The sequence below is a fragment of the Ostrea edulis genome, chromosome 5, assembly GCF_947568905.1.
Source record: "Ostrea edulis chromosome 5, xbOstEdul1.1, whole genome shotgun sequence".
Lineage (NCBI taxonomy): Eukaryota > Metazoa > Mollusca > Bivalvia > Ostreida > Ostreidae > Ostrea > Ostrea edulis.
The window spans coordinates 36,834,458-36,861,353 of NC_079168.1; the positions used below are offsets into that span (position 1 = coordinate 36,834,458).

The following is a 26,896-nucleotide window of genomic DNA, read 5'->3' on the forward strand; positions in this document are numbered from 1 at the left end:
CCCCAAAATATGGCGCTAAAATAAGTGCCGCCGAAGGCGGTTTAGTATACATACACAATCGCGTTAGCGATCGGTAAAATCGTTAAAACAGCAAAAAATCTTAAAATTAAGCCCAAACTTGAATTCCTTGTGTAAAATGAAGTTTTTAAAACTGGTTTTTAAACACAGTTTTTTTTAAATTCAATTTGAAATTAGAATGCAAAAAGACGTACATTTTATTTTCCAAATTCAATAGAATCTGTTGTTTAGGAATATTATGACGTGTGCGTTATCTTACGTAATTCTCCAGAATTATTATCTTCACTGATGTTGATGACAGCAAACTGAATTTCTTCTGGGATTGAGAAAGAATATTGATTCTTCCTATTTTACGAAAAATATTCTTGTAAGTGTAATATTGGGGGGGAGGGGGGCTTTTAAAAAAGTTTTAATCGACATTTTAACCCACGGATACTTCCGAAATGGGGGCTGCCCCCAATATCCTTGCTTAATTTCTTTAACATCTATATAATAGACTCACATGATCACCCTGACTTATCAGGGGCTGCCGCCCCAAAGCCCCCGCTTAATTACACTCAATCGCCGCTGGGCTTTCTCATCAATTTTATTTCAGGAAACATTGGCGAGTTTCACCTCTCAGCTTCCGAGGCGAGAATGCAAATGGCGGTGTGTTTACAGTCCGCATAACAACGGCAAGGGGAATAACTGCTCATGTACAGTCCAATCGGAACTCCTCGAATGTCTCGCGCACTCGACATAGATCTCGGATGTAATACGATGGCATCCATGAGCGAATTTGATGCATTGCTGTGACGTCACAATTGACAATGCATCAAATTCGCTCATGGATGCCATCGTATTACATCCGAGATCTATGTTGAGTGCGCGAGACATTCGAGGAGTTCCGATTGATGTACAGTCGCGTGCTATTGGGGACCGGTATACTAGAAACTTCCCTAAAAATCATACATACAAACAACCATTAAGATTGTCACAAGCCAAGCAGTGAGGCGTGAAACGAGTCATTCAAAACGCCTCAATGTATAATTAGTAATTCAGATAATTCCTGACATCACCCCTGCATTTTTAAGTAACTCGTGTTTTAAGTCAGCTCATCTTTTGATTTCGTAACCCACTTAGCGTGCAGGGGTTTGATTACATATATCAAGTACATTTTTAATGCTATTGTTTTCAACTGATCAGCGACTTTACTGGCATAAAAGTCTTCTTTCTAGTTTTCCTCAAGATTCATTTTCAAAACTACACTTTAAAAGGTTACGATACAAAATGACAACAATTACAAGTAAAATTCTTGTAGTAATGTAAGAACTACTCATGTAGTTACCACTAGCAAACAGGGGGGGGGGGGGGGGGGGGGGGGGGGTAAACAAGTCAATGGAATACGTAAAATTGATAACGGTACATACAATGTTTGTTTTACACATGTGAATGAATGAGTCAAGTGCCCTTGGTAGAAAGTGATCAGTCACAAGAGCTCGTACAAATATGTGAAAAACATATACATGTATTAAATCTTGGGGTGGATTGCTAGAAATTTCCCAGAAGATCAAAGGAGTGCTATAGGATGTTGAGACCATGTTTCGTTAAAATTGTAGCTATGAAATGTATAACAATGGTATATACACATATATACCAAAGGTCAAAAGATGGTTTGCTTACATAAAACAATTATAATGAATTATATCGATAGATATGCATGTAAAAATATACTTTGATGTATATGTAATACGTACAAATAAATCCAAATAAAATATATAAGTTAACTCAGAAATGATTAAATCGCTTTATAACAAAAAACACATACTGTACCAACTTCGGTACATTAACGGTGTAAAATTAATTTTCTTCCACATAGAATAATATTGCAAGAAACCGGAAATCCATTGAGCTATGAAATTGTAAAGGCGTGTATAAATTTCGGTGGAAAACGATGTGTTCTGGCGGTAACTCGAAACTCTCCTATTAACTGATTAAGGCTCATATTTGATATTTCTGAATTATAATGAGTAACACAGTTGAACAATATCGAGCGGCTATTGAGCTACTGTGAATGTAGATGTACAGCTAAATCATTTTCACATGTCACTATTTACAGATTTTATTTCATTGAAGTGTCTTTTGAGTAGGCACTCCTGTTTTATTGGGAGATGACTCCATCAGTACTACAGAGAATGAAAAGTTGTTTCTAATTTGTTTTGTTTATAAAGAGATTTAATCGTTTTTGAATTAACTTGTATATTTTATCTCGATTTACTTGTACGTATTACATATACACCAAATTGTAGTTGTTTTTACATACATATTTAGTGATATAATTCATTATAATTGTTTTATGTAAGCAAACCATCGTTTGACCTTCGATATATACCATTGTAATTCATTGTGTGCCCTCAACTGTCATATAGGAGAAGGCGTTCTATGTTTTATGAACCTGACCACGCGACCTCTGAAATTTTATAAGTCTGACTGTGCTAGAAGAAGGGGTTAACCCGGTCCAGAGATAAGATTCCGATGTTATGCAAGTCGTGTTATACATATAATTCCCACCAGAATATAGTGGTGGAGTAATATCACGCATGATTAAGTAGTGATAACCTGGACTTTGGACTATTATCAGCTTTCGTGTATGGAGAAATTAACGTCTCTAGAACGATTGAAACGTGTCTTCACGTTCAATGGTGTCTTTTTTTTCAGTCAGACTGACGATCCAGAACATGTAAACCAAATTTAATAGCAATGCCAGGTCCAGCTTTATTTATAGAATCAAACTTAGATATTACCAACATATTTCAAACGACAATAAAGATATGATCAAATCAAAATTATCTATGTGTAAAATCTGCAATTATTGAGAATTTTGAACATATTTGATGTAGTTGTCAAATTGCAAAGAATATTTGGATAAACAAAAGTACATTTTTCATTTTCACGTTACAAATAGGATGAAGGTAACGAAGAGCAATCAATCTAATAAATCCGTTTAAAATACAAAATTAAAAGTGGACCCCTAATTGGAAATGATCGCCATGGACTTCTGTAATAAATCAAACAATAGAACAGTTAAAATGAACACTTTGGTATCTTTTATAGTATTCATAATTACAAATTGAAATGCAGAATTAAAAAAGATAAATAATGTTGGAGAAAAAATATTGAATCCCATTATACATGTTTCGGTACTGGACAGATAAAGATGAATGAAGATTTGTATTGTAATGTAAAATATGAACATGATTAAGTTTCATATTGTATTCTACAAAGAAATGTAGTAATGGAAGAGGAAAATATAATTTTCTCTCTTTTTTATGCCTTCCAAGACCAAACATCGTTATCTTATTTTGTATTTACTTTTTCAAAGTACATGTGTATAATATACATCAGATGTATGCGGTATTTTAAATCGTTGTATTAATTTGTCTGTGTGATTAATTTCTTTTGTCACTCTTGTAACAGATTAATCCATGCTATTTCCTTGTTGTGGCACGCTGCTTACATGTGTTAATATTATGTATTCAGTGATAACTGAACAATCAGCTTGCGATGCAAATCAAACAGGAAATTTCTACATATGCTGCTCTATGTTTAGGACAGATCAAATTTGGCATATATTTTTGATAATAAAAATTATTTAAATAAATTACTTTGAAATCAATAAATCATTCATTTCCTGCTTAGATAATTTGAAATATTTTAATTCAGACAAACTAAGGGAGAATTTTGTGGAATGAAGAACGGAACGTCTAATGTCAATGTTGGCAACCTAGCTATTTTACTCGCTGGTTCAAGGGATCAGTAACCATACATGTAGAGTTACTGGTCCTGTACCAGATATGTCTGTCCTTCTGGTTGTGTACTGTGTAACGTCTCGCTCGAGATTCTGGTGACTCGCTATAAAATGTAATATATTACTTATTTTTTAACTACTAAAACATGATAAAAATGCGAGCTTTGATAATTGATTTTGATTTATTCCCAAATATTAGAAGTAGGTATCCTCGGTTGCTTTCTTTAAATTATCCACACCATCAATATATAGCATCACACCCTTCATCTAAAACACCACTAGGTATATGATGGGCATCTCAGAATTTAGGCCTCATAACTCGTTGTTCATTAAAGCAATACAAGCTGTAACTGACGGCATTTTTTCAGCTTTCCAATTATGCACCAAATAACACCTATCGGTATAACTAATATAATCCCCAAGATCTGAAGAAAAATTCAGCAAAATAGATAAGGGAATATTGTTTGAGAGCATACCTACAATGAGCGTTTCGTATTTACCGCCATTGCGTCGTATACACGGACATGGGAACGATGACTGCCGAACATGATCGGGTTGCTGAGACCAAAGTCATATCTAAAGACGGAAACTGACGTGAGTAACTACACGTGTCATTTGTTTAAAACATTACATCGTTTCCTGAGTGACAAGACGTACTATAAGTGTAAGAAAGTAGTGATTACGCAAATGTGCCACTCAGATGAAATTTTGATGTGAATTTTCTATATAATTGGCTTGTTAAATTGTTTAGAAATCTGACACGTGTCCAGGGCCTCTCTTTCGCTTTTTTCCGAACTGTTGACCCCCGAGGTCAATGCAATTCGGAGGTTACGAGCAGGTAGTACTGACAATGATTCATGAATCGACATTTTCTGTTGAATTGACGGGTTTATTGCTTCAGATTCACTCTGATACTATGAAGTAATGTATATTCAATCACAGATATGTTAAATATTTGTTCTTTTTTTTTTTTCAATTTATTTACCGTCAGTTTGTATTGGTTTAAACAATTTTCTATTGAAATGGAAGTCATTTCTATTTGTTTATTTCAAATTCTGCTTTTAAACCTGAACGTCTTATAAACTAATCATGATTTTTAAAACTCAGGTGACCTATTGCAATTGGCTTTCGTCCATCGTCGTGCGTTAACAATTGAACATTTTTAACTTCTTCTTGATAACTACAAGTCCAATTCTTTTCAAATTCGGTATGAAGCATCATTGGGACAAGGGGGACATAAATTGTAAATTTCAGGACTCCAGCACTCCTGGGGCCCTAGGGGCGGGGCAAAAACTGCCCAAAATTGACCAATTTTCAAAAATCTTTTTCTCAAGAACCACACACGTGTACGAAAAACTAAATGCATGGTGATGTAGAGCAGGAACGCCTCTACCAAAATTTTAAATTTCATGATCCCTGGGGTAGGGGTTCTGACCCCAGGGCGGGGCCAAACTTGGTATATAGTGTTTATGTGTAAAACACTTAAATAACATCTTCTTTAGTGCTATTGATACTAAATTGAAAGTAAATAGATATTTAGAAAGAACAGGTAGTCCTTTACCAAAATTGTAAATTTGATGATCCCAGGGGTAGGTGATTTGGTATCGGGGTGGGGCCAAAATGGTCAGTTATCGAATGTGTGAACAATAGACATTTTTAACTTCTTCTTGATAACTATTATTCCAATTCTTTTCAAATCTGGTATGAAACATATTTGGAACAAGGGAGACATAAATTGTAAATTTCAGGATTCCTAGGGCCTTAGGGGTGGGGCAAAAACTGCCCAAAATTGACTAATTTTCAAAAATCTTCTTCTCTAGAACTGCACACGTGTAAGAAAACTAAATGCATAATGATGTAGAGCAGGAAGGCCTCTACCAAAATTGTAAATTTCATGATTCCTGGGGTAGGGGTTCTGACCCCAGGGCGGGGCCAAACTTGTTATATAGTGTTTATGTGTAAAACACTTGAATAACATCTTCTGTAGTGCTATTTATACTAATTTGAAACTAAATGAATAGAGCTGGTAGTCGTTTACCAAAATTGTAAATTTGATGATCCTCAGGGTAAGGGTTCTGACCCCAGGGTAGGGCCAAAATTAGTATATAGTATTTATGTGTAAGTTTGCTGATACTGTATAAAATTTAAATGCATACTTGCAGATGTTTTAATGTTAATACACCTATTCTTTAAAGCCTTTCATCAGTGTATGCACTTTTGAGGGCAGTGAAGTTTTAAGAAGACATCTTGTTTTATACTGTTGCTGAACATTAGAATTTAGCTTAAATATTTAGAACAGGAATTTTTTTCTAGATCTCATAGCCCATTAAAGTAGTGATACTTTTTCACTAGTGTTCAGGTGACCGATAAGGCCTTTGAACCTCTTGTTTTAACAACACAACGGGCAAACTTTGTTTTAAATTTATGGATTCTCCCAATTATTTGTCGGTCTCGAGATGACGGACAGACCTATCTTATTGTTTTTCAACCAATTGAATAGAATAAATGAAGACATTGACCTGTGTTATATTCAAATTTCATGTTTCTAAAACATTGCTTTACGAAACATGATATAAAATTTAGATGGCATGTAAGTTTGAAAATTCAAAGTGAACCCCTCTATTTGTCTAATTTCGAATATGATAATAACATATTTTATTAGTGCAGGTAACGAATAACCTAATCTACATAATTCGATTTTGCAGAAATGTTACAATGACTGTAAGGGAAGAAAAGCTTGGATTTTAAGAATCAAAGGTTAGAACGTTCCAAACTTCTGTAGGAAGCAACGCTGAAATTGCCAGAAAAATATTAGATACTTTACTGGTTTAGCTTTACTTGTCATTACAACCAAAATATCGGTACCAAATTAATATCGGTCGCCTTATATATATTGTGTGTGTGTGTAAATATATTTTAAAATTCCTGTTTAAGATTAACGAGTTCATAAATATCATCGAAATTATGAAGTATTACATTATGCTTAGTATGGATTTCCATAGATTGTCCTTAGTGACTAGTGTTGTTTATAATAGGTGATTGGTTTTGGAGGTTTTAGGTGGTTGAAAGTTTAGGTCCGTTGGTTGTCCTACCCCTTTTTTAGTCAATTTGGTAATTTGAGTATAAGACTTTTGTCAGTTAGGTTGAATGATTGAGTTTATTATTTACTATAATTTTTCCTCTCTTTTTTTTTTTTTTTTAGGACTTTTTAAAACCATCGCAGTAAAGGTCAGTTTATTTTAATCACATAGATGTTGATGTGCATAGGTTAATGATGTGTGATTATCAATTTGTGCATAGATCCTTAAAGGATATTAGGAATATCATCTCTTGTATAGAGTTACCCGATGCGTTGATTGATCGTACCACTTACTGGGTAAGGATATATGATTAGAAATGAGAGTACCAAACCCCCGGACGCAGTTTACCCAATATTGAGCGGAGGTATAAATGTCGAGGTGTTGCGTGATTGGCTAATATCAAGAGTGGAATTATTTGGAATTGAAAGAAATATTATAGAGGTATAAATTAATTGTCAGGATTAAAAATCATCGCACAAAATCGAGAAATGTCTGCAAAAATGACCATGGTAGGGATGTGCTTACAATGAAGGATGTAATTTACTGCAGATTGCTATGTGTTGTAAAAAAAAAAACAAAAAAACAAAAAAAAAAACAACAAACAAACGTACAAATATGGCCTATAAAAGCAACGGGACCCTATATAATTTTTGTCGTTTTTTATCAGCACTTGGAATGAACATTGAAATCTTTGCAGTCATTTGTTTAAAATTAATATAGTTAATTAGTGAGAGGGTCAAAGGTTAGTATTGAGGTCTATGGGAAATGAATTGGTACTCTTTTCTCATTAGGTGTATACATGTGTATATAGTCTACGGTGGAGTTCGAGTGCCAACTACAGTCATAAAAGTAAAACTATAGTTCACTCGAACGTGCTTTAGTTTGCCGGAAGTGAACGAATCTGTTTGAAAATGACTAACTATTCTATCACGTACTAGCGGTCTAGTTCAAAGATGGCGGACAAAGTGTGAAAAGTAGTTTGAGCATGTTAGCAGAGATTAAATTTAGAGGAATATAAGACAGAAATCACTAGGAGGTGCATTTTTTACTACACCAAGGTAATTTCTGTGATATCTATGTAGGTGAAATTATCTGTCTTTCTTTAAAGATACCATGTCTTATTGTAAATTGTGTATTGAATGCGAATATATACATGTACTACATATGTGTTTCAAACTACTATAGGAAAACAATATCAGACTATAGAAATCAGTTATATTTTTAATTGTTACTTGGAACCCGATAACAATATCATGAATTCAAGATGAAATAGACTTATAGCATTTTTCTATGAATGCTTTAGAAGTATTCTGAAAAGAATTGAAAAATTTGTATTTTTGTCAATGTCAATTTGCCACGCTGCATCGTAACACCTGTAAGGTGAGAGAGAAAATCACAATCACAACGAATATTTTACTTTAATCTGAACTGTGTAATGTTAGATTAACGATTCACTTTTGTAAATTAGATGTACGTATATATGATTTATGTAACTTAAATGTTCGATTTCAGGTGCTGTCCGAAAATAACCGCACGTACCTTTGACATGCAGCCAGTATAGTGATTGTGAATATAAGAATATATTAGACAGGGTATCCATTTCATTAGTATCTTATAATAAATAGATTGCGGAAAGAATAAGGCGGGTATTCAAATAAGAAAACATAATAATAAAGGGAAATTTTCTGTACTTTATATCAAATATTTCTTCACTTTGGGCAGTTACGTTTATTTAAGTCTTCATTGTTATTTCGGTATACATATAATATAAAAACACTAAGTTCCAAGTTCCAACAACACCCGATACCTATAAGTGTCGGATCTAAATACTAAAAAAAATTATACAAATAACTAAAATGACGAACGACATGTATTTTTTACAAGAAAAACTGTGTTTAATGTTTTAAGAAAAAGGTTTTTATTTACTTTTTAAAAGTAATAAAATGGGTGAATTTCTTTTAAATTACAATAAATAAACCATACGCCTTTCACCAACAGCATGCACACCAGATGTAAGTAGTAAATAAGAATTGATGTATTAATAGAACAAGATTGATTAAGGAGCAATTCAGCAAAAAACAGAAGAAGAGAGATAACTCGTTTTTGAAAGAAGCCTCAGCTCATGTACGTAATGACGAGAATTTGGTAAATCTAAATCTTACCTATACATTTGATACTCAATATTTTAAATCTTTCTATACAATTATTGTTAAAGTCAGAAACATTTTTGAAGCACATTCAATCATTAACTAATCGAAGGGTAACATACATCTCAGCTTTCTGCAACTATTTTACGGGAATTAAATTAGTCTAATACTAATTGATTGTTTTTAAAAGATGGTATAACATCAGCGCAAAGCTCTTCATATCAGGTTGACCAGTATCATATATCTTAGGAAAGAGAGTTAAGGGCACTATCAATCCTTGTATGTATTGTATCCATTTTCACCAACAATTCAAAATGAATTTATTCCCAATGGTTATTTCTTGCTGTAGTGAAAAACATTAACTGCAAGAAAATATATTTTCTCCCAATATTTCTGTCTGTTTTTATCTGAATGACGTCATACATTTTGCAATTACCTTAGATAATCTACAAATGTAGCAAGACATTTCGTAATTAGACTTAAAACGGCAAAAAATACCAAACAACCTGTCAGACAATTCTACTTGATTCTACAACTTGGAAAAGTATGATTAAATTTGATTTGGCCAAACACTTTCTTAATTTGAAGCAAAACTGTATATAAACGTTGACTGCTTCGATTTTATCAAACGAGTTTATTTAAACAAATGCAACATCTTTATCGAAGAGTCAATTTCTTTGAATCACAGTTATTATATTGTATGATCAGAACATGGTTTAGAAAGAATCGAAGAAAAAAGAAGGTGGAAGTAATCTATAACCCATATGCGAATACATCTGTATTTACACTTCCAATCTTTTTTGTTTTGATATCTTTCCCAATTGTAATGAAAGGTGATGATAACGAACAGTGATCAAGCTCATAACTCTAACAAAGAATACAAAATAAAGATTTGTGCAAACATGGACCCCTGGATATACCAGAGGTGGAATCAAGGGCCTAGGAGGAGTAAGCATCCCCTGTCGACCAGTCACACCGGCCGTAAGCCCTATATCTTAATCAGATAAACGGATCAATCTGTAGTCAAAATCAGTGTGCCAAGAACGCTATAACAATCGGAATGAAGCACGTCAGACAGCATTTGATCCAATAAAATGGTGTACTGGCAAACTAAATCGTTATAACGACCATAGAATTTGCGAAATGCTGACTTTAAATGGGACTGTCGAACCCCCTGCACATCAACTTCTTTGTCAGTAGCCAGCCTCGATATAAAAACAGGTCATTTCATTATGAACGCGTTGCAAATGTAAACAATGCGCGTTTGGATAAATATAGTTCGTCTAATTGAATGGCTGGGATTTCTAACAGAAATAAAATTGGAATGTAAACGTAAAATTGAAAAATGAAAATACACGAGGATATCAGCTGCAATACTTCGCTGGCCAGCATACTTTTCACGAAGAATTAACACGCTTGCAGTACCCTCTAATATTTCAATATTTTCCAAACTGAAATTCATTTCTTTAGCACATTTCATATCTTTATGTCTTATACATTTTTTATATATCATTGTACTTAATATTGATTAGCAAGCCTAAAACCAAAAACTACGTCTGTATATTTAGTCTAGTTTTAGTGCTAGGTGTATTTGTGTTGCTTTGTTATTTGCTGTAGTACACTTGAAGTTTGCAGTATCATATATGTAATAGGATACACTTTTCACAATGCTTTGCGAGTTATTTCCTCTGAATACAGAGGGTGCACAGTACATTTGTCATATAAGGATTAGAGAGAGAATTTACTATTTCTGGTTGTAATTAATTGCATTGAATTTTTTAAGAATTATGTGCATGACTTAAAAATAGTACAACAGAAGAAGATCTTAGTCACTGATTGCATTTATATGTGTCCCTTGCGTGATTTTCTTGCAGGCAGTGTGTGACTAGGCTAGAGTTAGCAGCCACATACCAGCAGCCAATAAGGCTGTAGAAGGAACCAGCCAATAAGAAAATTCATCAAAGTACTGAGAGTACTCAGAAGGAATACTAAGAAGTAGCAAATATATGTAATAGATCAAAATTGATAATTTTCATACAACATATTCTTAATTATCAAGTTTGCTACTTGAAAGCAATTGCGCTCACCTGAAAATTCCTAATGTTACATCACAAAGGGCTATAATGGGTGTTAATAACAACTTCATTTTTGAAGAGTCCACTAAAACAATATAGGCACAAGACAAGGGTCCCTTTGGACTATCATTTCTTAACCCTTAATTTTGGCTGTAGGGGTGCCTCTTAGGGTGCTCGAAAGTGGAATAACTTTTAGATCTCCAGTTATATCCATTAAGCCTATATACTGTATCATTACAGCTTTAGCAATAAGATTTATTTCATGAATGAATTTCATTTTTGAAAATACATGAAGACAAATTGCAACGCTTTACGCCAGCATGCTTTATGAAATGCGTTTAATTAATTTTTTTAAAATTTACATTTTACTTTCATTTTAGTTGGAATATTCCCAGCATATAGGATAGTCTTATTACCTACGCCAGGGGTGGATCCAGGAATTTTATAAAAGGATGGGGGGGGGTTCTACCATTAAATTTGGTTTTCAAAGGGGTTCATCCTCATAATGCTGAAATTGTACCTTTTTTAGCAAACTTTACTGAAGAAAGATGGGGCTTCCAACAAAGGAACCCCCTCTGGATCCTCTATTGAATGCACATTGTTCACCATCGTAAGGAAATAGCTATAATTTCAATTGGTAAAGATTTACAAGGTGAAAACATTGGAAATGTAAATATAATGAAATATTTGCATGTTTCATGGTTTTAAAAAATCTGTTTTAAAACTCATCTTATTTCGTATAATATCAATATTCTGATAGAATCATATGCCTGTAATTTTGTCACAAAAAATTGAAATCAGTGAGAATTGCTCTAAACGTGTATATTTTATATTTAAGTAATAACATAGAATTCAATCATTTTAAACACTTTTAAACCTCAAAACAGGCGCATGAATATGTGAGTTTGGTGATTAAAGAACTATTGTCTTGCAAGACAATAATTCTTCCTTATATATTTCTTTACACTAAAAGCGGTTATCTAACGTAGTTTAATTAGGTTTGTACAAAATTAATGCTTTTATTAGTCATTAATATATGTATGACCGGTCAACAGGGAATGCTTACTCCTCTTTGACACCTGATCCCACCTCTGGTGTGTCCAGGGGTCCTTGTTTGCCCCACTATCTATTTTTTATTGCTTATGTGATTTATGAGATTGATCACGGTTCGTTATCGTCGCCTTTCATGTTCCAATGTGTTCTTTTGAAAATAAAATGATTGCCATTGTTTTCAAAGCTAATGTTCCTTAAAAGGACTTGTTAATTCTATCAAGGTTAGGATTGCAATGGTAAGCGTGCCGTCAACTTCCAGTGTTAGGGAAATAACTGGGAAATGTGGGCATTAGTGGGGTGACTTAGTATATGGAAAGGTAATTAAAATTATTGTGAATTAAAAATTACATCCATTACTTCAGAAACAGTTATCAATTGCTGTTCATTAGAATAACATCAGGTCTGAGTTGTAATATTAAAATAAAAACCCTCTTAAATGCCGTATAAAATATTTATTTACAATAATACTGTTTACATTGCTAATCGTACCCGGATGTGGACTGTCTTGAAAGGTTTTCTTAATATACCTGTAAAAAATATATTTGAATTAAACTCAATATACTACAGTAGTTGTCGTCTGAATATAATGTTTAAAGTACGTTCATAACTCAATAATGACAAATACAAACCTTTCGTTTGTGACTCTGGGGTCTGTGGAAAGCTGGATAGACAGGGCGATTATAGGGACCTGGGAATATTGGGAATCTTCTTGGGAATGTTAGGAATCTTCTTGGGAATGTTGGGAATCCTCCTGGGAATATAGGGAATCCGAAAGAAGGTCTTGATCCTGAGGTTGCAGAAGCTGCAGAGGCTGCTCTACCAGCTGCAGCGGCTGCTGCTGCGTTACCAGCTGCCGCGGAAGCAGCTGCAGCAGCTGATCCACCAGCAGCTGCAGCACTAGCTGTGGCACTACCTCCGCTTCCGAAGTTTTGGAAGCTTTGAAATCCATTGATACCGAAATCGTCGCCAAAATAGTTCGGGGCTCCAGAAAAGAAACCGTTTCCTCCGGTGGCAGCAGCAGAAGATGCAGCAGATCCACCGAAAATTCCACCGGCAGCGAAAGAACTTGCTGAGGCAGCCCCACCTGGTCCAGCCGCTGCTGATCCAGATGCGGCAGATGTTGGTCCTCCAAATCCGAATAAAAAGCTTCCAGGACCACCACCTGTTGAAATCATAGTACTGCTTACGCCTCCGATTCCACGATGGGTGATTCCGTAATTGCAACCATGGCCAGTGCATCCCCCATAAGTAGTGTAACAGTCACCTCCATAACATCCGTTATCAGAGTCGGCTAAGGCACAAGCCAGGAGAGTGAGAAGGAATACTGCACGAAACATGACTAAAAAGAAATAATAGAATTTTCAAATGAGCATACAATCATATTGAATTTACCTACAATAACGTATCTAACAATATGTCGTTAGGTTCAACGAATTATTGATGCGTAATGACATTTTGGCCACATGAAGTTTCGAAAAGAATAAATCAACTTGCCAAATTAATTACTTAAAAGGATATTAAGATTAATTTAAAGAGGTTTATAGCGATGATCCAAGAGGTATATTTCGGTCAAACGCATTTATGCAATAAATTACAAAGCCTGTGAAATAAAATAGATAAAGAAGCCATTAAAAGAAAATCCTGAATTAATAGACCATGGGCTAGTAAAGGTAATGGGGGACCCCCCTAGGGATTTTTGCAAACAAGTATTTTTTTAAAGTACATAGTCCCTAGGTTATAAATCAGGTTGTTTGACATTTCTACATGTACGTGGGGGGCGTTTACGAGTTTTGGGGCAAAAAACATGAAATTTGTAAAAATGATAGCCGAAAACTGGAAAAACTCTTCAGATCCGATATAGATGTCATTGACATTTGCAAACAAGTATTTTTTGAACGAATATAACCCTTTGCTTATATATAAAGTTGTTTGACATAAATATGTGAGGGCATTTACGAGTTTCGGGGCTAAAACATGATTTTTTCTTTACAAATCGACGAAAAATAGAAAAATCCTTCATATCCTATATAGATGACATGGACATTTGAAAACAATTATTTTCTGAAAGTCTGTAACCCTTTAACTATAAATCAGATTACTAACATTGAGACTTTTAGATTTTGGGGGCAAAAACCAAAAATTTGTAAAAATAATAGCCGAAAACTGGGAAAAAAAACCCTCTTCACATCCGACATAGATGTCATTAACATTTACAAACAAATATTATGTAAACTTATGCAACCCTTTGATTGACAAAATGTTGGACATAAATAATTGGGGACGTTTACGACTTCTGGGGCTAAAACATGATTTTTTTTCTTTAAAAATCGCCGAAAAAAGGAAAAGTTCTTCAGATCATTTATAAATAATATGGACCTTTGAAAACAATTATTTTTTGATAGTATGTAACCCTTGAATTGTGAAAAAAAATTGCTTGACATTAATGCAAGGGGACCTTTTCAAGTTTTGGGGCAAACTCATGAAATTTGTAATTAAAGTACAAGTATTGTTTCAAAATGGAAAAAACTTCGAGAATCTTACAAACACAATATGGACATTTGCAAATATGTATTTTGCATTAAAGAACTTAACTCCTTGTTTATATATCAAGTTGTTTGACATTAAGGCGAGGCATATGAATTACTGAGTTATTAGTAAGAGATATTATTGCATGCACTATTAATCCAGAATTTGTAATCGCATTGCAAATAGTATTTTCAAACTCTTGAGTCTACGTCCCACGACAAATCTAAGTTGTTAAAACAGGTAGTGACAGTTCCATCGCCAAACGCTCGGCATCAGGTGTAAATGTCATGAGTCCTCGGAGATGACCTTAAAAACGGATGTCCCGTGTCGCAGTAGGTGTGGCACGCTAATGAACCCTCACTGCTCAATGGCCGTAAGCGCCAATCGAAGCCCTTCACCGGTCTTGGTGACGTCTCCATATGAGTGAAAAATTCTTGAGAGGGACGTTAAGCAAGATACAATCAATCAATCTACAGTGACATAACATGTTTGATAGTGTAATTAACTTAGTACTCCTCGTCAGATGGTGCATAGTCATTTTAAACGTGAGGTGCTTAGGTGATATCCATTTGCCATCCATAGCTGAGACACATATGTCCTGAGAGTACGATTTGGGAAATCTTTTTGCCATTGAAAATAAGATGGGTTGTCTGATACGACTTGAGAGAGACATGCAATGAGATATTATATACACTTGTATTCAGAGATGATGGAGAGTTATGGTAAGTTATTACATGGCAATTTTGTGACAGTCAGAAATCTGCCTTTTGATTACCATAGCAGATTCTTTGACTTGAAAGGGCTAACGCAAATGCAGACTCAATTCAGTAGCAACACATGCAAATTATGTAAGTTCGCCTTTGAAGTTTTCCGAAATTCAATTTTGCTACCAAATTTTTTTTGTGTTTTTTATTTAGGTTTCAAGTTTTGTAATCACTGTTATATGAATCGGGATAAATGACAAGTATCTGTCTCTCTCTCTGAGCTTTGTCATACTTTCAACCACATAATTCTACACGATATTTATCTCCATATATTCGGATAAAGTCAAATGCCTTTCCATGTTGCTCAAGAGTTATATTAGTTTTAGGTTATGACTTGTTTAGATCATCGGACTTAGTGTACGTTTTTCTACAAGTTGGATAAAACATTTCCCCCTTTAGCAACCAAATCAATATACTGAACTTTACTTATAGTTGTCCCGTGGATATCTGGGTTAGAAGGGATAGGTCCTCGGTACCTTTTGCTTTTCGTAAGAGGCGAATAATGGGGCAAGAAAACCATTGTCCCGTGGGAATCCAGGTTAGAATAAGTCCTCGGTACCCCTTTGCTTATCGTAATATGTGACTAAATGGGGCGGTCCTTTGGATGAGATTGCAAAAACTGAGGTATCGTTTCACAGCAGGTGTGGCATGATAAAGATCCCTCCCTGCTCAATGGCCGTAAGCGCCGAGCATATAGGCCTAAATTTTGCAGCCCTTCATCGACAATGGTGACGCCTCCATATGAGTGAACAATTCTCGAGCAATACGTTAAACAATATACAATCAACCAAGTAATTTATTGTGTTATAGTCACTTTTATTGTATGCAGAGTTTTTTAAATGGCTTCTACTGTTTTTGTCACACACTTAACAAGTTTGTGGGTTTTTTTCTTGTAAACGTCTCTTAGTCTTACAGTTCACTTGACTCGGTGCAACTTCGTCAATGCTCAAGTTTTACTTCTAGTAACTAATTAATATTTTTAAATTATTATAACACCAGCGATAGAAACCATGCAAGGCACCATTTAAAGCTAGTAAACAATCTATGCCTTTATTATTCTTGGGACTCTGTCTTATATGACATCTTTATAAGTAAGCTGAAAATTGAAAAGGTGTTCAATATTATATATGACAATATATTTATCTATTTTACAACTGTAGATTAATATAATTTATTTAATCTAAATTATTCATAAATTAGTTTATTGTTTGTAATATGTCATATTCTCAATAGTCGAGCCATTATTTATCAAAGTTTCCCCCATTTTTGTATTGTATACTAAAAAGTAATCCATGTACTTCCTTTTTATTGATTATATACATTTATGGGCTTCCATACATTAGATATATATCGTGTGAGACATGGAAATGTGGACAACGATTTTTATGTTGAAAGTTATATTTACTAACTCAAGATTGCATATATATCATATAAAGATAAGGTCTGTGGATAATAGTATCTAGGAATGAACCGTTTTTCATACTGTTTATTTATTATTGAACATGTTAATATGTACATGTTATTTTGGGAATGTAGTATACACGGTATAATTTCGTAAGACATGAATTTGCAGACATTTAAAAATATGTACCACTTTCCATAATACACTGTCTTCTATTTTTTATACGTATTTCTCACAAATGTCCTCTCTGGGAAGTCCCTATCCCGTTGTTTGTGTTTACAATGTGTCGTCTTTAATGCGGTATGGAACACCGTAACAGCCATGTTGAATTTGCCAGAATTTTATAAATTTAAATGGCCATATATTGAAAACGCCCCAACATAAATTTATCAAACAACCTTCATTTACCTTTATTTTATACACACTTTCAAAAAATCATAGTGTAGTATACCAGAGGTGGGATCAGGTGCCTAGGAGGAGTAAGTATCTCCTGTTGACCGGTCACACCCAACGCGAGCCCTATTTCCCGACCAGGCAAATGGAGGTATCCGTAGTCAAAATCAGTGTGCCAAGAACGGTCTAACAATTGGTGTGAAACACGTCAGACAGCATTTGACCCAATGATAGGTTGTATTGGCAAACTAAATCGTTCTAACAACCATAGAATTTGTGAAATACTGACTTTAAACGATACTGTTGAAACCCCTGTACCATCAACTTGTTTGTCAGTATCTTGTCTCGATTTAAAAACTGATCATATGCAGAACACGTTCTTGCGTATCAAATAAGTGGAGAGATATAAACACCATATGCAGGTGAAAATGGAATATTGCTACATAAATATGGGAAGATGACGATGGAGAATCTGAAATCATCCCGTTTGTCATAAAGTTGAATTGTTAGTTAGCCGTTAATATCTACTTTCAATAAAATATCTAAGTATGAAGCAGAAGTGGACGACCCTGTGGTGTCTTTTATTTCGAGCTCACAGGGATATATATATATATATATATATATATATATATATATATATATATATATATATATATATATATATATATCTACTACATTAGAACCGGTTATCTGGAGTAGTTTATTAGGTTTGTACAAATTGAATGTTTTATTATTCATTAATATATGTTTCAATATCATTGAGTAATTTTGAGACCACAAAATGCTTGCCATCTCTTTCACAGCTAATGTCCCTTAAAATGACTTGGGTAATTCTATCAATGTAAAGATCATGTCTGAGTTGTAATGATAAAATGAACACACTGTTAAATGCCGTATAAAATATTTATTTACATTAATACTGTTTACATTGCTAATCGTACCCGGATGTGGACTGTCTTGAAAGGTTTTCTTAATATACCTGTAAAAAATATATTTGAATTAAATTCAATATACTACAGTAGTTGTCGTCTGAATATAATGTTTAAAGTACATTCATAACTCAATAATGACAAATACAAACCTTTCGTTTGTGACTCTTGGGTCTGTAGATAGATGGATAGACACGGCGACTATAGGGACCTGGGAATGTTGGGAATCTTCTTGGGAATGTTGGAAATCTTGGGAATGTTGGGAATCCTCCAGGGAATCCTCCAGGGAAACCTCCAGGGAAACCTCCAGGGAATCCTCCTGGAAAACCTCCAGGGAATCCTCCTGGGAAACCTCCAGGGAATCCTCCTGGGAAACCTCCAGGGAATCCTCCTGGGAAACCTCCAGGGAATCCTCCTGGAAATCCTCCAGGGAATCCAAAAGAAGGTCTTGATCCTGAGGCTGCAGAAGCTGCAGATGCTGCTCTACCAGCTGCAGCGGCAGCAGCTGCAGCAGCTGATCCACCAGCAGCTGCAGCACTAGCTGCGGCACTACCTCCGCTTCCGAAGTTTTGGAAGCTTTGAAATCCATTGATACCGAAATCATCGCCAAAATTGTTGGGGGCTCCAGAAAAGAAACCGGCTCCACCGGCGGCAGCAGCGGAAGAAGCAGCAGATCCACCGAAAATTCCACCGGCAGCAGAACTTGCTGAGGCAGCCCCACTTGGTCCAGCCGCTGCTGATCCAGATGCGGCAGATGCCGGTCCTCCAAATCCGAAGAAAGAGCTTCCAGGACCACCACCTGTTGAAATCATGGTACTGCTTACGCCTCCGTTTCCACGATGGGTGATTCCGTAATTGCAACCATGGCCAGTGCATCCCCCATAAGTAGTGTAACAGTCACCTCCATAACATCCGTTATCAGAGTCGGCTAAGGCACAAGCCAGGAGAGTGAGAAGGAATACTGCACGAAACATGACTAAAAAGAGATAATAGAATTTTCAAGTGAGCATACAATCAAAGTGAACGTACCTACAATAATGTGTCTAACAAAATGATGCTACGTTGGAAGAATTACTGATGTGTAATGACATTTCGGCCACATGGAGTTTCGAATAGCACTTGCCAAATTAATTCCTTAAAAGGATATTAAGATTAATCTAAAGGGGTTGATAGCGATGATCCAAGAAATATATTTCGATAAAACGCATTTATGCAATACATTATAAAACCTGTGAAATGAAATAAAAGAAGCCATTGAAAGAAAATCATAAATTAATCATTTGATTGTAAAGTCGTTTTAAAAATTAACTCATAAGATATACAAAAAATTACCGGTATTAAAAATGGAAGGTTCATAGTTTTGGTTATCTTTGTCTATTTACAAATGTATTTTATACATCGTTTTACAATTACAGCTATTTTTCTTCGACACTAATTTTAAACAAGGTTCACTTGAGAACAGAAGATAAGACAATTCCAAAACGTTTTGCTTATTTTTGGATATAATTAATTAATGGCAAATAAAACTTCAAATTACTCGCCCTTGATTACAGGTGGCGCACGATCCGTTGATTTGATTTGAACATATTTTATTGTATATACTATATACAAAAGGATTAGAAACAAGTTCTTGCAACTTACGAGTTCTTCTCCTTATAGAAAATAGAATAACACACAATTGTCATTAATATACAGTAAATAGTTAATACAATAATGGTACATATAGGTATATTCTATAAGTAGTAGTACAATATAGCATTAATTGAATCTTTTGGTTTCTTGAATGTACGTCTGAACATTTGAAAAAATAAATTTATTTAGTTCAATAGATAAAACATTATCACCCCAAAGTAGTACATGTGTATCAATTATTACCAAATTATTTAACCTTAGCAATCTATCCATTAATTTATATCTAGCATTTGAATACTTATTACAAGTAAAGAAAAAGTGGTATGCATCTTCACGCATGCCACATGAACACAACGGGGAATCAACAATATTGCGTCTATACAGATCATAATTCAGAACACATGCATGTCTTAGTTTGGTATGAATTATATTCAGGAAACGAGAACCATATGAGAAGTATATAGGTGGTTTAGAATTATTGATATTATTAGAGCTAATACTTTTACGGAATTGTTTAATTGAAGAGGCCTGTCTTGATTCAATACTAAGAGAATTCCACATTGATACAGCATCTGGAACGAATGGTTTTTTATAAAGTTCAAGTCTACATTTTGGTACTGTATAGTTGTCTCCATTACGGAGATTGTACGTGGACTTTTTGTTTGTTTTATTAGGTATTGTTTCTTTTAGATACTGCGGAACCTCATTATTATGAATTTTGTACATAGTAACTAGTTTAGCGGTTGCTCTTCTAAAAGACAGAGGTTCTAAACCAGTTTCCAAATACAAAGAATCTCTAGACGCTAGTATAGGAAGGCCAGTAATAATTCGCGCTGCACATAATTGGACTTTTTCTAGCATATCACTATCGGATGAAGTACATCCATCCCAAACAACAGACGCATATTCTAAAACTGGTCTTATGAAAGTAGTATACATTTTTAAAGAATGTCTCTTCCTAATGTAAATTTTAGTTTTTTAAGAAGTCCTAGTTTTTTGTAAGCCGTACTTGTTATTGTATTTATATAATGAGACTAACTCATATCGCTTGAAACAAACAATCCAAGATGTCTGTGCACTGGCACATACTCCAACTGACAATGTTGAAAGAATAATTTAGGAGGATCAGTGTTCTTATTCAATGAAAAAAATACAGCTTTAGTTTTAGAGGGATTAAATTGTAACAACCGTTGTTTTTTTTACCATTCATCTAGAACACGAAGGTCATGATTTATCGTAAATTCTATTTCTCTTAAATTCTTAGATGAATGTTGAATTGAGTTATCAGCAAATAATCTGCAGAAAGACATCATATTTTCCGCAACATCATTAACATAGATTAAGAATAATAGAGGTCCAAGAACAGAGCCTTGGGGTACCCCTGCATTTAAACTTGCACTTGAAAATAACTGGTCTTTGTACATAACTTTTTGGCTACGACAAGACAGATAATTAGTAAACCATTGGAAAATATTGCCTCTGATCCCGTATGTCTGTAGTTTAAATAAGAGACCTTTATGCCAAATTCTATCAAATGCTTTAGATAGATCACAGAAGACCATACAACAAACATTTCCATCGTCAATACTTTTTACAATAGTATGATAAGTCTCCAATAATTGGAAAACTGTAGAATGACCGGGTAAAAAACCTGCTTGATATTTGTAAAATAGGTTGTTCTTGTGAAAAAAATTGTATACATGTTTAAAAATTATTCTTTCCATAACTTTGCTTACACAGCTTAAAAGAGCTACAGGTCTATAATTACTAGACAAAGAAGGGTCGTCTTTTTTTAAAAGAGGAAGAATATGTGCCTCCTTCCAGCAATTTGGAAAGAATTTTTCGCGCAAAGATTTGTTGAAAAGCATACAGAGTGGTTTAGAAATGGTATGTGATGTTGATTTTAGCATCCTATGACTTATAGAGTCTGGCCCAATAGCTTTGTTTACAGGGAGGGTGGAAATTATATCTATGATTTCTTGCTCTTCAATAAGGATATCATTTAGACTGTCATTGCTTAAAGAGTGTGCATTTGGCAGATTGTGGCTTGAGTCATCGATATTTGAAGTTGAAGAAAAATATTTGTTTACAACTTCTGCTTTTTCTTTATCCGAAAAAGCTACCATATTGAAACCATTATCAGAAGTAAATTGTATGGGTGGAATTTCATTATCTGCTTTAACTTGGAAGACCTCTTTAACTAGTTTCCAATATAATTTGTTATTATTTTTTGAGTAGTCGTTTAAATACGTTTCAATGTTATTGTAGTAGTTTAGAATAGCGTGCTTTTTCATGTTGTTTACCATATTTCGAACTTTCTTGTAATCTGTCCAATGCTCTTCCTTTTTTGATTTTAAAGCTTTTTGACGTAATCGGTTTCTAGTCCGAATTGTTTTCCTTATAACAGAGTCAAACCACGGTTTATCGTTAGGACGAATTGTAACTGGGTTTTTTTTCCAGGTATACATTCTCGCACAAAGAATAAAAATTGATCACGATCCGTTAACGTCCAAGGCGTTTCTAACCTCAAGTTTAAGTGAGCGTCGAGAGGACATGTTTAGATTAGAAAGTTTTTTAAAATAAAAACCACAATGAACAATAGGCCTATGTGTGGCTGTTATTATAAACACAACATTGTATATATGATAGTGAAATTTGTAATTTACTTCACTTGGAAAAATTTATAGCTTTATGAATTTGCATTTAATTTTGATAAAAGTAGATATGATTCAAATTTTATTTCTAAAAAATTCAGAAATATCTTAATCTCTTGAGATGCATTTTTCTCCTGGTTTGCGTCAACAGTTAAAACAGGCTAGGACTGGTATTCGTTTCTTTGACGTATTGGACTGTACTTCCGTGGGTCAGTTGATAAACATAACATAACAACATAACTATGATAATGCAAACTTTGATAAGTTATGAAAGTTTGACAATTTCATCTCATATTTTGATTAATTTCATACGTATTGACTATTGAAGAATCCAGACTTGTTTTCCCTGAAATTCAAACAATATTTTACAACACTTTTTGAATTATAACAAAATTAACAATGAAAGTAAAGTGTTGAAATTAATTTACAATCCAATCATCAAAAAGGAAAACAAGACCTAAGAATATTCACTGCCTTACAGTTACAGTCTGATTATAGCCACCCCTCCATTACAGTCATGTCGTCGTACCGAGTGACGGCGGAGGGAGGGGGTGCTATTAGCAATCGCGTTCATTCATATTTTGACGACCTTGGTTAACTCTAAAATTTATTTTTAAATGACATCTGAAATGTATTTTTGTACCATACTTGGTTTATATATTGAGGACTCAAATTTCCCCTGTTCGATTATAGATCTAGTCTAGAAAGAGGGGGGAGGGGGGGTCATAGAATTATAAGATCATTGATGACTGTATCACTAAGGATAAATAAAATTTCAGCATAAAACATTCATGCAGAATATTACGATCTACAGAGCAAATGTTTAATCCCCCGTAAATACTATCTGCAACAAAGTCGTCATCTGATATCTGTGAAGTCGGACTGAACTGAAGTTTATAGCGCACGACGCTGAGTGGAACATAAAACGATCGTTGTCGCTGTCACATTATGAACCAATTAATTTTTTTAAATGCTTCATATCTCGGGAATTCTACCCCCGCTCCCTGTTTGCACAACAAAAACCTTACAATCTCTTATAAATCTTATGTACACCGGAAGTCAACAAGGACGTAAACGAGTCTTGCCCCACCTATGTTTGAAATAGGGGGAAACAACTGACAAATATTCGCAATTAGCTTGTCTTGAGTGTAGTGCCGTGAACATCCTTTTGATATTTCAACATATCATTTTTTTCTCTCATAAAAATGGAAATTCACATTTGATGTGTCTACGTTTATCTTAATATTTGCCCCAAACATTTACTAATTCAATAATATTTAAACTTGAAAATTACTTTTTTGTCCGAATACTTATCTTCAAATTCAAGTGCGTGATTAAAAAAGATATTTTTAAAGTTTAAGAACATATATTGTTACTTACAATATAGTTGGATTTACAATGTACACGTTTCCGTGCTTAGTGTTCATTGATTGAAGAAGACTACAGGAGGAAATTGAAATAAAATAATTATAAGAAATCTTACCTGCTCTTGTCGGATTCTGGAGCTATTTGCTGATCTTGTAGCAGTCTACTTCTTCATTTATACACAACCGTTACGTCATCCAACTCCATATGAAATGTATAAATAGAGAAAAGCAGGTAGAAAATAGCACACGAAACGTGTTTGCAATTCCAAAATGCGCATTGACTTTGCAATCACGATCTTCAAACTCTAAATTTAAATTCAGATTAATTTTGTCCTTAGGATTTAAGTAGATGATATGTTCAATTAAGAATTGACCCACTGCGACCCAACCAACCGCAGACGTGTGCTATTTCCTTTCCTTTCAAGGATGCAAAATTTTATCAAGCAATAATAATCTGATATATCTTCCCCCACCTTTTCTTTCATTTTGATTGACTGTTTATTTTCATTTTGTATATACGTTATAGATTTGGAGATTCTTCTTTTCATACTTACCTTTAGTAACAAGAATATAATCAAAATGGGATGTTTTATAATTAGTGTGAACTATTAACAAGTTTAAGCAATACAATTTGATAAAGAAAAATCTATTTATAGTAATCATAGATAGGCCTTTTTCACCCCACCCCCTGTGAAACAAAGAAAACATATTCAATTGGATACATGTAATAATATTGTCAAATATAATATTTTGGCAAATTAAAAATGATTATCTTTACACGTCAATCTAATTAAAATTAGATGTTAGATCCGCTCACATACTCGCTACATTAATGACACATCTATTTTTAGAAACACCAAAAGACTGATATCTATCAACTTGTTGCTGGTATAATTTAATAAGTACGATGAAACAATGATGTTTTTCATACCTAAAGGTCAAAGACACAGAAAATAGATTTACATCATCAAAATTGGTACTGTATCAGTTTTACATCTAAATGATTATGATCTGTAAAATAATTTGAAGAGGGAAATCCTCGTGTTTTACCCGTTTAAAAATCGTCAAAATGAATGAAAATCAACAGTTACAAATCCTTTTTGCAAGATAAATAAAGATAACCTTATTGTAAAAAAAATCAGTTACAGCGTTATTTCAACATAAGATATATATGTATCAAATACAATGTAGTAATGTACATGTACATGACAAAGTACGTTTAACTTATTGATGGTATATATGAGTAATACAATAATGATACAGGATTAGATGGTTGGTGTTTTCTACAAGCATATAGATGAGTCAGAAATACTGATAAAACGATAATGATGTTTGATATTCTCGGTCGACAGGGGATGCTTACTCCTAGGCACCTCATCCCACCTCTGGTATATCAATGGGTCCGTGTTTGCCGAACTCTCTATTCTGCATTGCGTATAGGAGTTATGAGATTGATCACTGCTAGTTATCTTCACCTTTGATTTTATAGATTATGATTGATTGATTGATTGAATATTGTTTAACGTCCCGTTCAAGAATATTTCACTCATATGGAGACGTCACCACTGTCTGTGAAGGGCTGCAAAATTTAGGCCTATGCTCGGCGCTTATGGCCATTGAGCAGGAAGGGTTCTTTATCGTGCCACACCTGCTGCCACAACGGACTTCGGTTTTTGCGGTCTCATCCGAATGACCGCCCCATTTAGTCGCCTCTTACGGCAAGCAAGGGGGTACTGAGGACCTATTCTAACCCGGATCCCCACGGGATCATTTTATAGATTAAGAAAACTATATAAAACAAATACTTAAAACTATTTTTGTCATAGCTATATTATCATTATTTCTGTATTACTTATATCAAATTAACTATAGAGTAAGCACGCAGGACTGCTTTTCTTGGAATCGGTCTTCCCCGTTAACGGCCGTTCTAATTTTAGCGCTATTCATAGAACGGGAATTTCCACACATGCATTGTTAACGAAATGTATTCGTTTGATGCTACCAAAAATAAACACAACAAAAGATGTGAATAAAATACAAATTATTTTTAAAAAAAACAACACATATGGGCCTAGTGATGACGTGGCAGAATAGTCAGCTTGATGACGTAGGCACTGACTAGTAGAAGTAGCCTAGACAGATTACGGTTTGTATCGTCTGCTTTACGAGTTCGATAACATGACAGAACAAGCAGCGACTTTTGATCTGGTAAATATTAATGAAATTGAACTGCGTTATATGGGGCTAAGTCTACGAGGGCAATTTAGATGAAGAGGTGTTGAGCTTTTTACTTGATATTGAAATGGAGTCGAGTCGCATTCCACCGTTCCTACGATACAACCAGTGTTCAACGTCTCGAATACAATGCAGCATAAATTCAGTCACCACTTGTTCTCTTCCTTTATATCTATTTCAGCTTTTAGCCATTGCACCTTTAATATTTAGCATATAACTCATTTAATTCTGCACAGTAACTCTACCTCACCCGAGCGCACAGCCAGTTTTGTTGTTGTTTTCATTGTTACGTATAGGTGTCCTACATTGTACGTGCCATTTCAAAAACGTTAATTCAAGCTTTTTGATGAGAGAAACTATTAAATTTTGTTTTTCTATTTTAAAAATATAATTGAATGATAAGAAATAAAACATAATTCTTTATTTGATGCATGTATCAAACGAAAAATTGGACGGAAAACTTTTTCATCAATGCGCTACGCGCAGTGATGAAGTTTTCCGTCCAATTTTTTGTTTGATACATGCATCAAATATAGAATTATAAGTCTCATTTCTTAAATCATCTGTATACTTGTAGTTAATATCAATCATTGTAGATAATGTCAATCATCATTATCATTGTATCACTATTTCTGTTGTAATCAGAATGATTCCATTTAACTTATGCTAAACCTAATTTTACTTTTATCAGTAATTCAAAACTACCTGTGGCTTAGACATTGTGTTATCCATTGCTGTCTTCATCTTTGTCAAAAATATGGCTAGACAAAATCTAACACTTCTGGATTTCGACGGTCTTATATCTGCTGATTGGATTTGGGATAGTATGTTATC

At 34.3% G+C, this 26,896-nt stretch overlaps 2 protein-coding genes across 2 annotated transcripts; both read right to left on the reverse strand.

Annotated features, from left to right (window-relative positions):
* Positions 1 to 12,948: 12,948 nt before the first annotated feature.
* Positions 12,949 to 13,497, reverse strand: LOC125651196 (circumsporozoite protein-like; the record flags this gene model as incomplete). The annotated part of the gene is made up of 1 exon (XM_048879776.2): positions 12,949 to 13,497. A coding segment is annotated over exon 1 (549 nt), but the record flags the coding sequence as incomplete, so codon positions are not given.
* A 4,632-nt stretch (positions 13,498 to 18,129) lies between these two features.
* LOC130046465 (uncharacterized) lies at positions 18,130 to 24,067 on the reverse strand. The gene is made up of 3 exons (XM_056165932.1): positions 23,944 to 24,067; positions 18,327 to 19,150; positions 18,130 to 18,224 (listed from the first exon to the last, which is right to left on the reverse strand). The coding sequence occupies exons 2-3, from the start codon at positions 19,146 to 19,148 to the stop codon at positions 18,216 to 18,218; spliced, it is 831 nt and encodes a 276-aa protein (XP_056021907.1). The 5' UTR covers positions 19,149 to 19,150; positions 23,944 to 24,067; the 3' UTR covers positions 18,130 to 18,215.
* Between the last annotated feature and the right edge of the window lie 2,829 nt (positions 24,068 to 26,896).

What these genes read in the sequence shown, in the direction of transcription:
- LOC130046465 (XM_056165932.1), bottom strand. Translation starts at nt 19,148, where the DNA reads ATGTTTCGTGCAGTATTCCTTCTCACTCTCCTGGCTTGTGCCTTAGCC.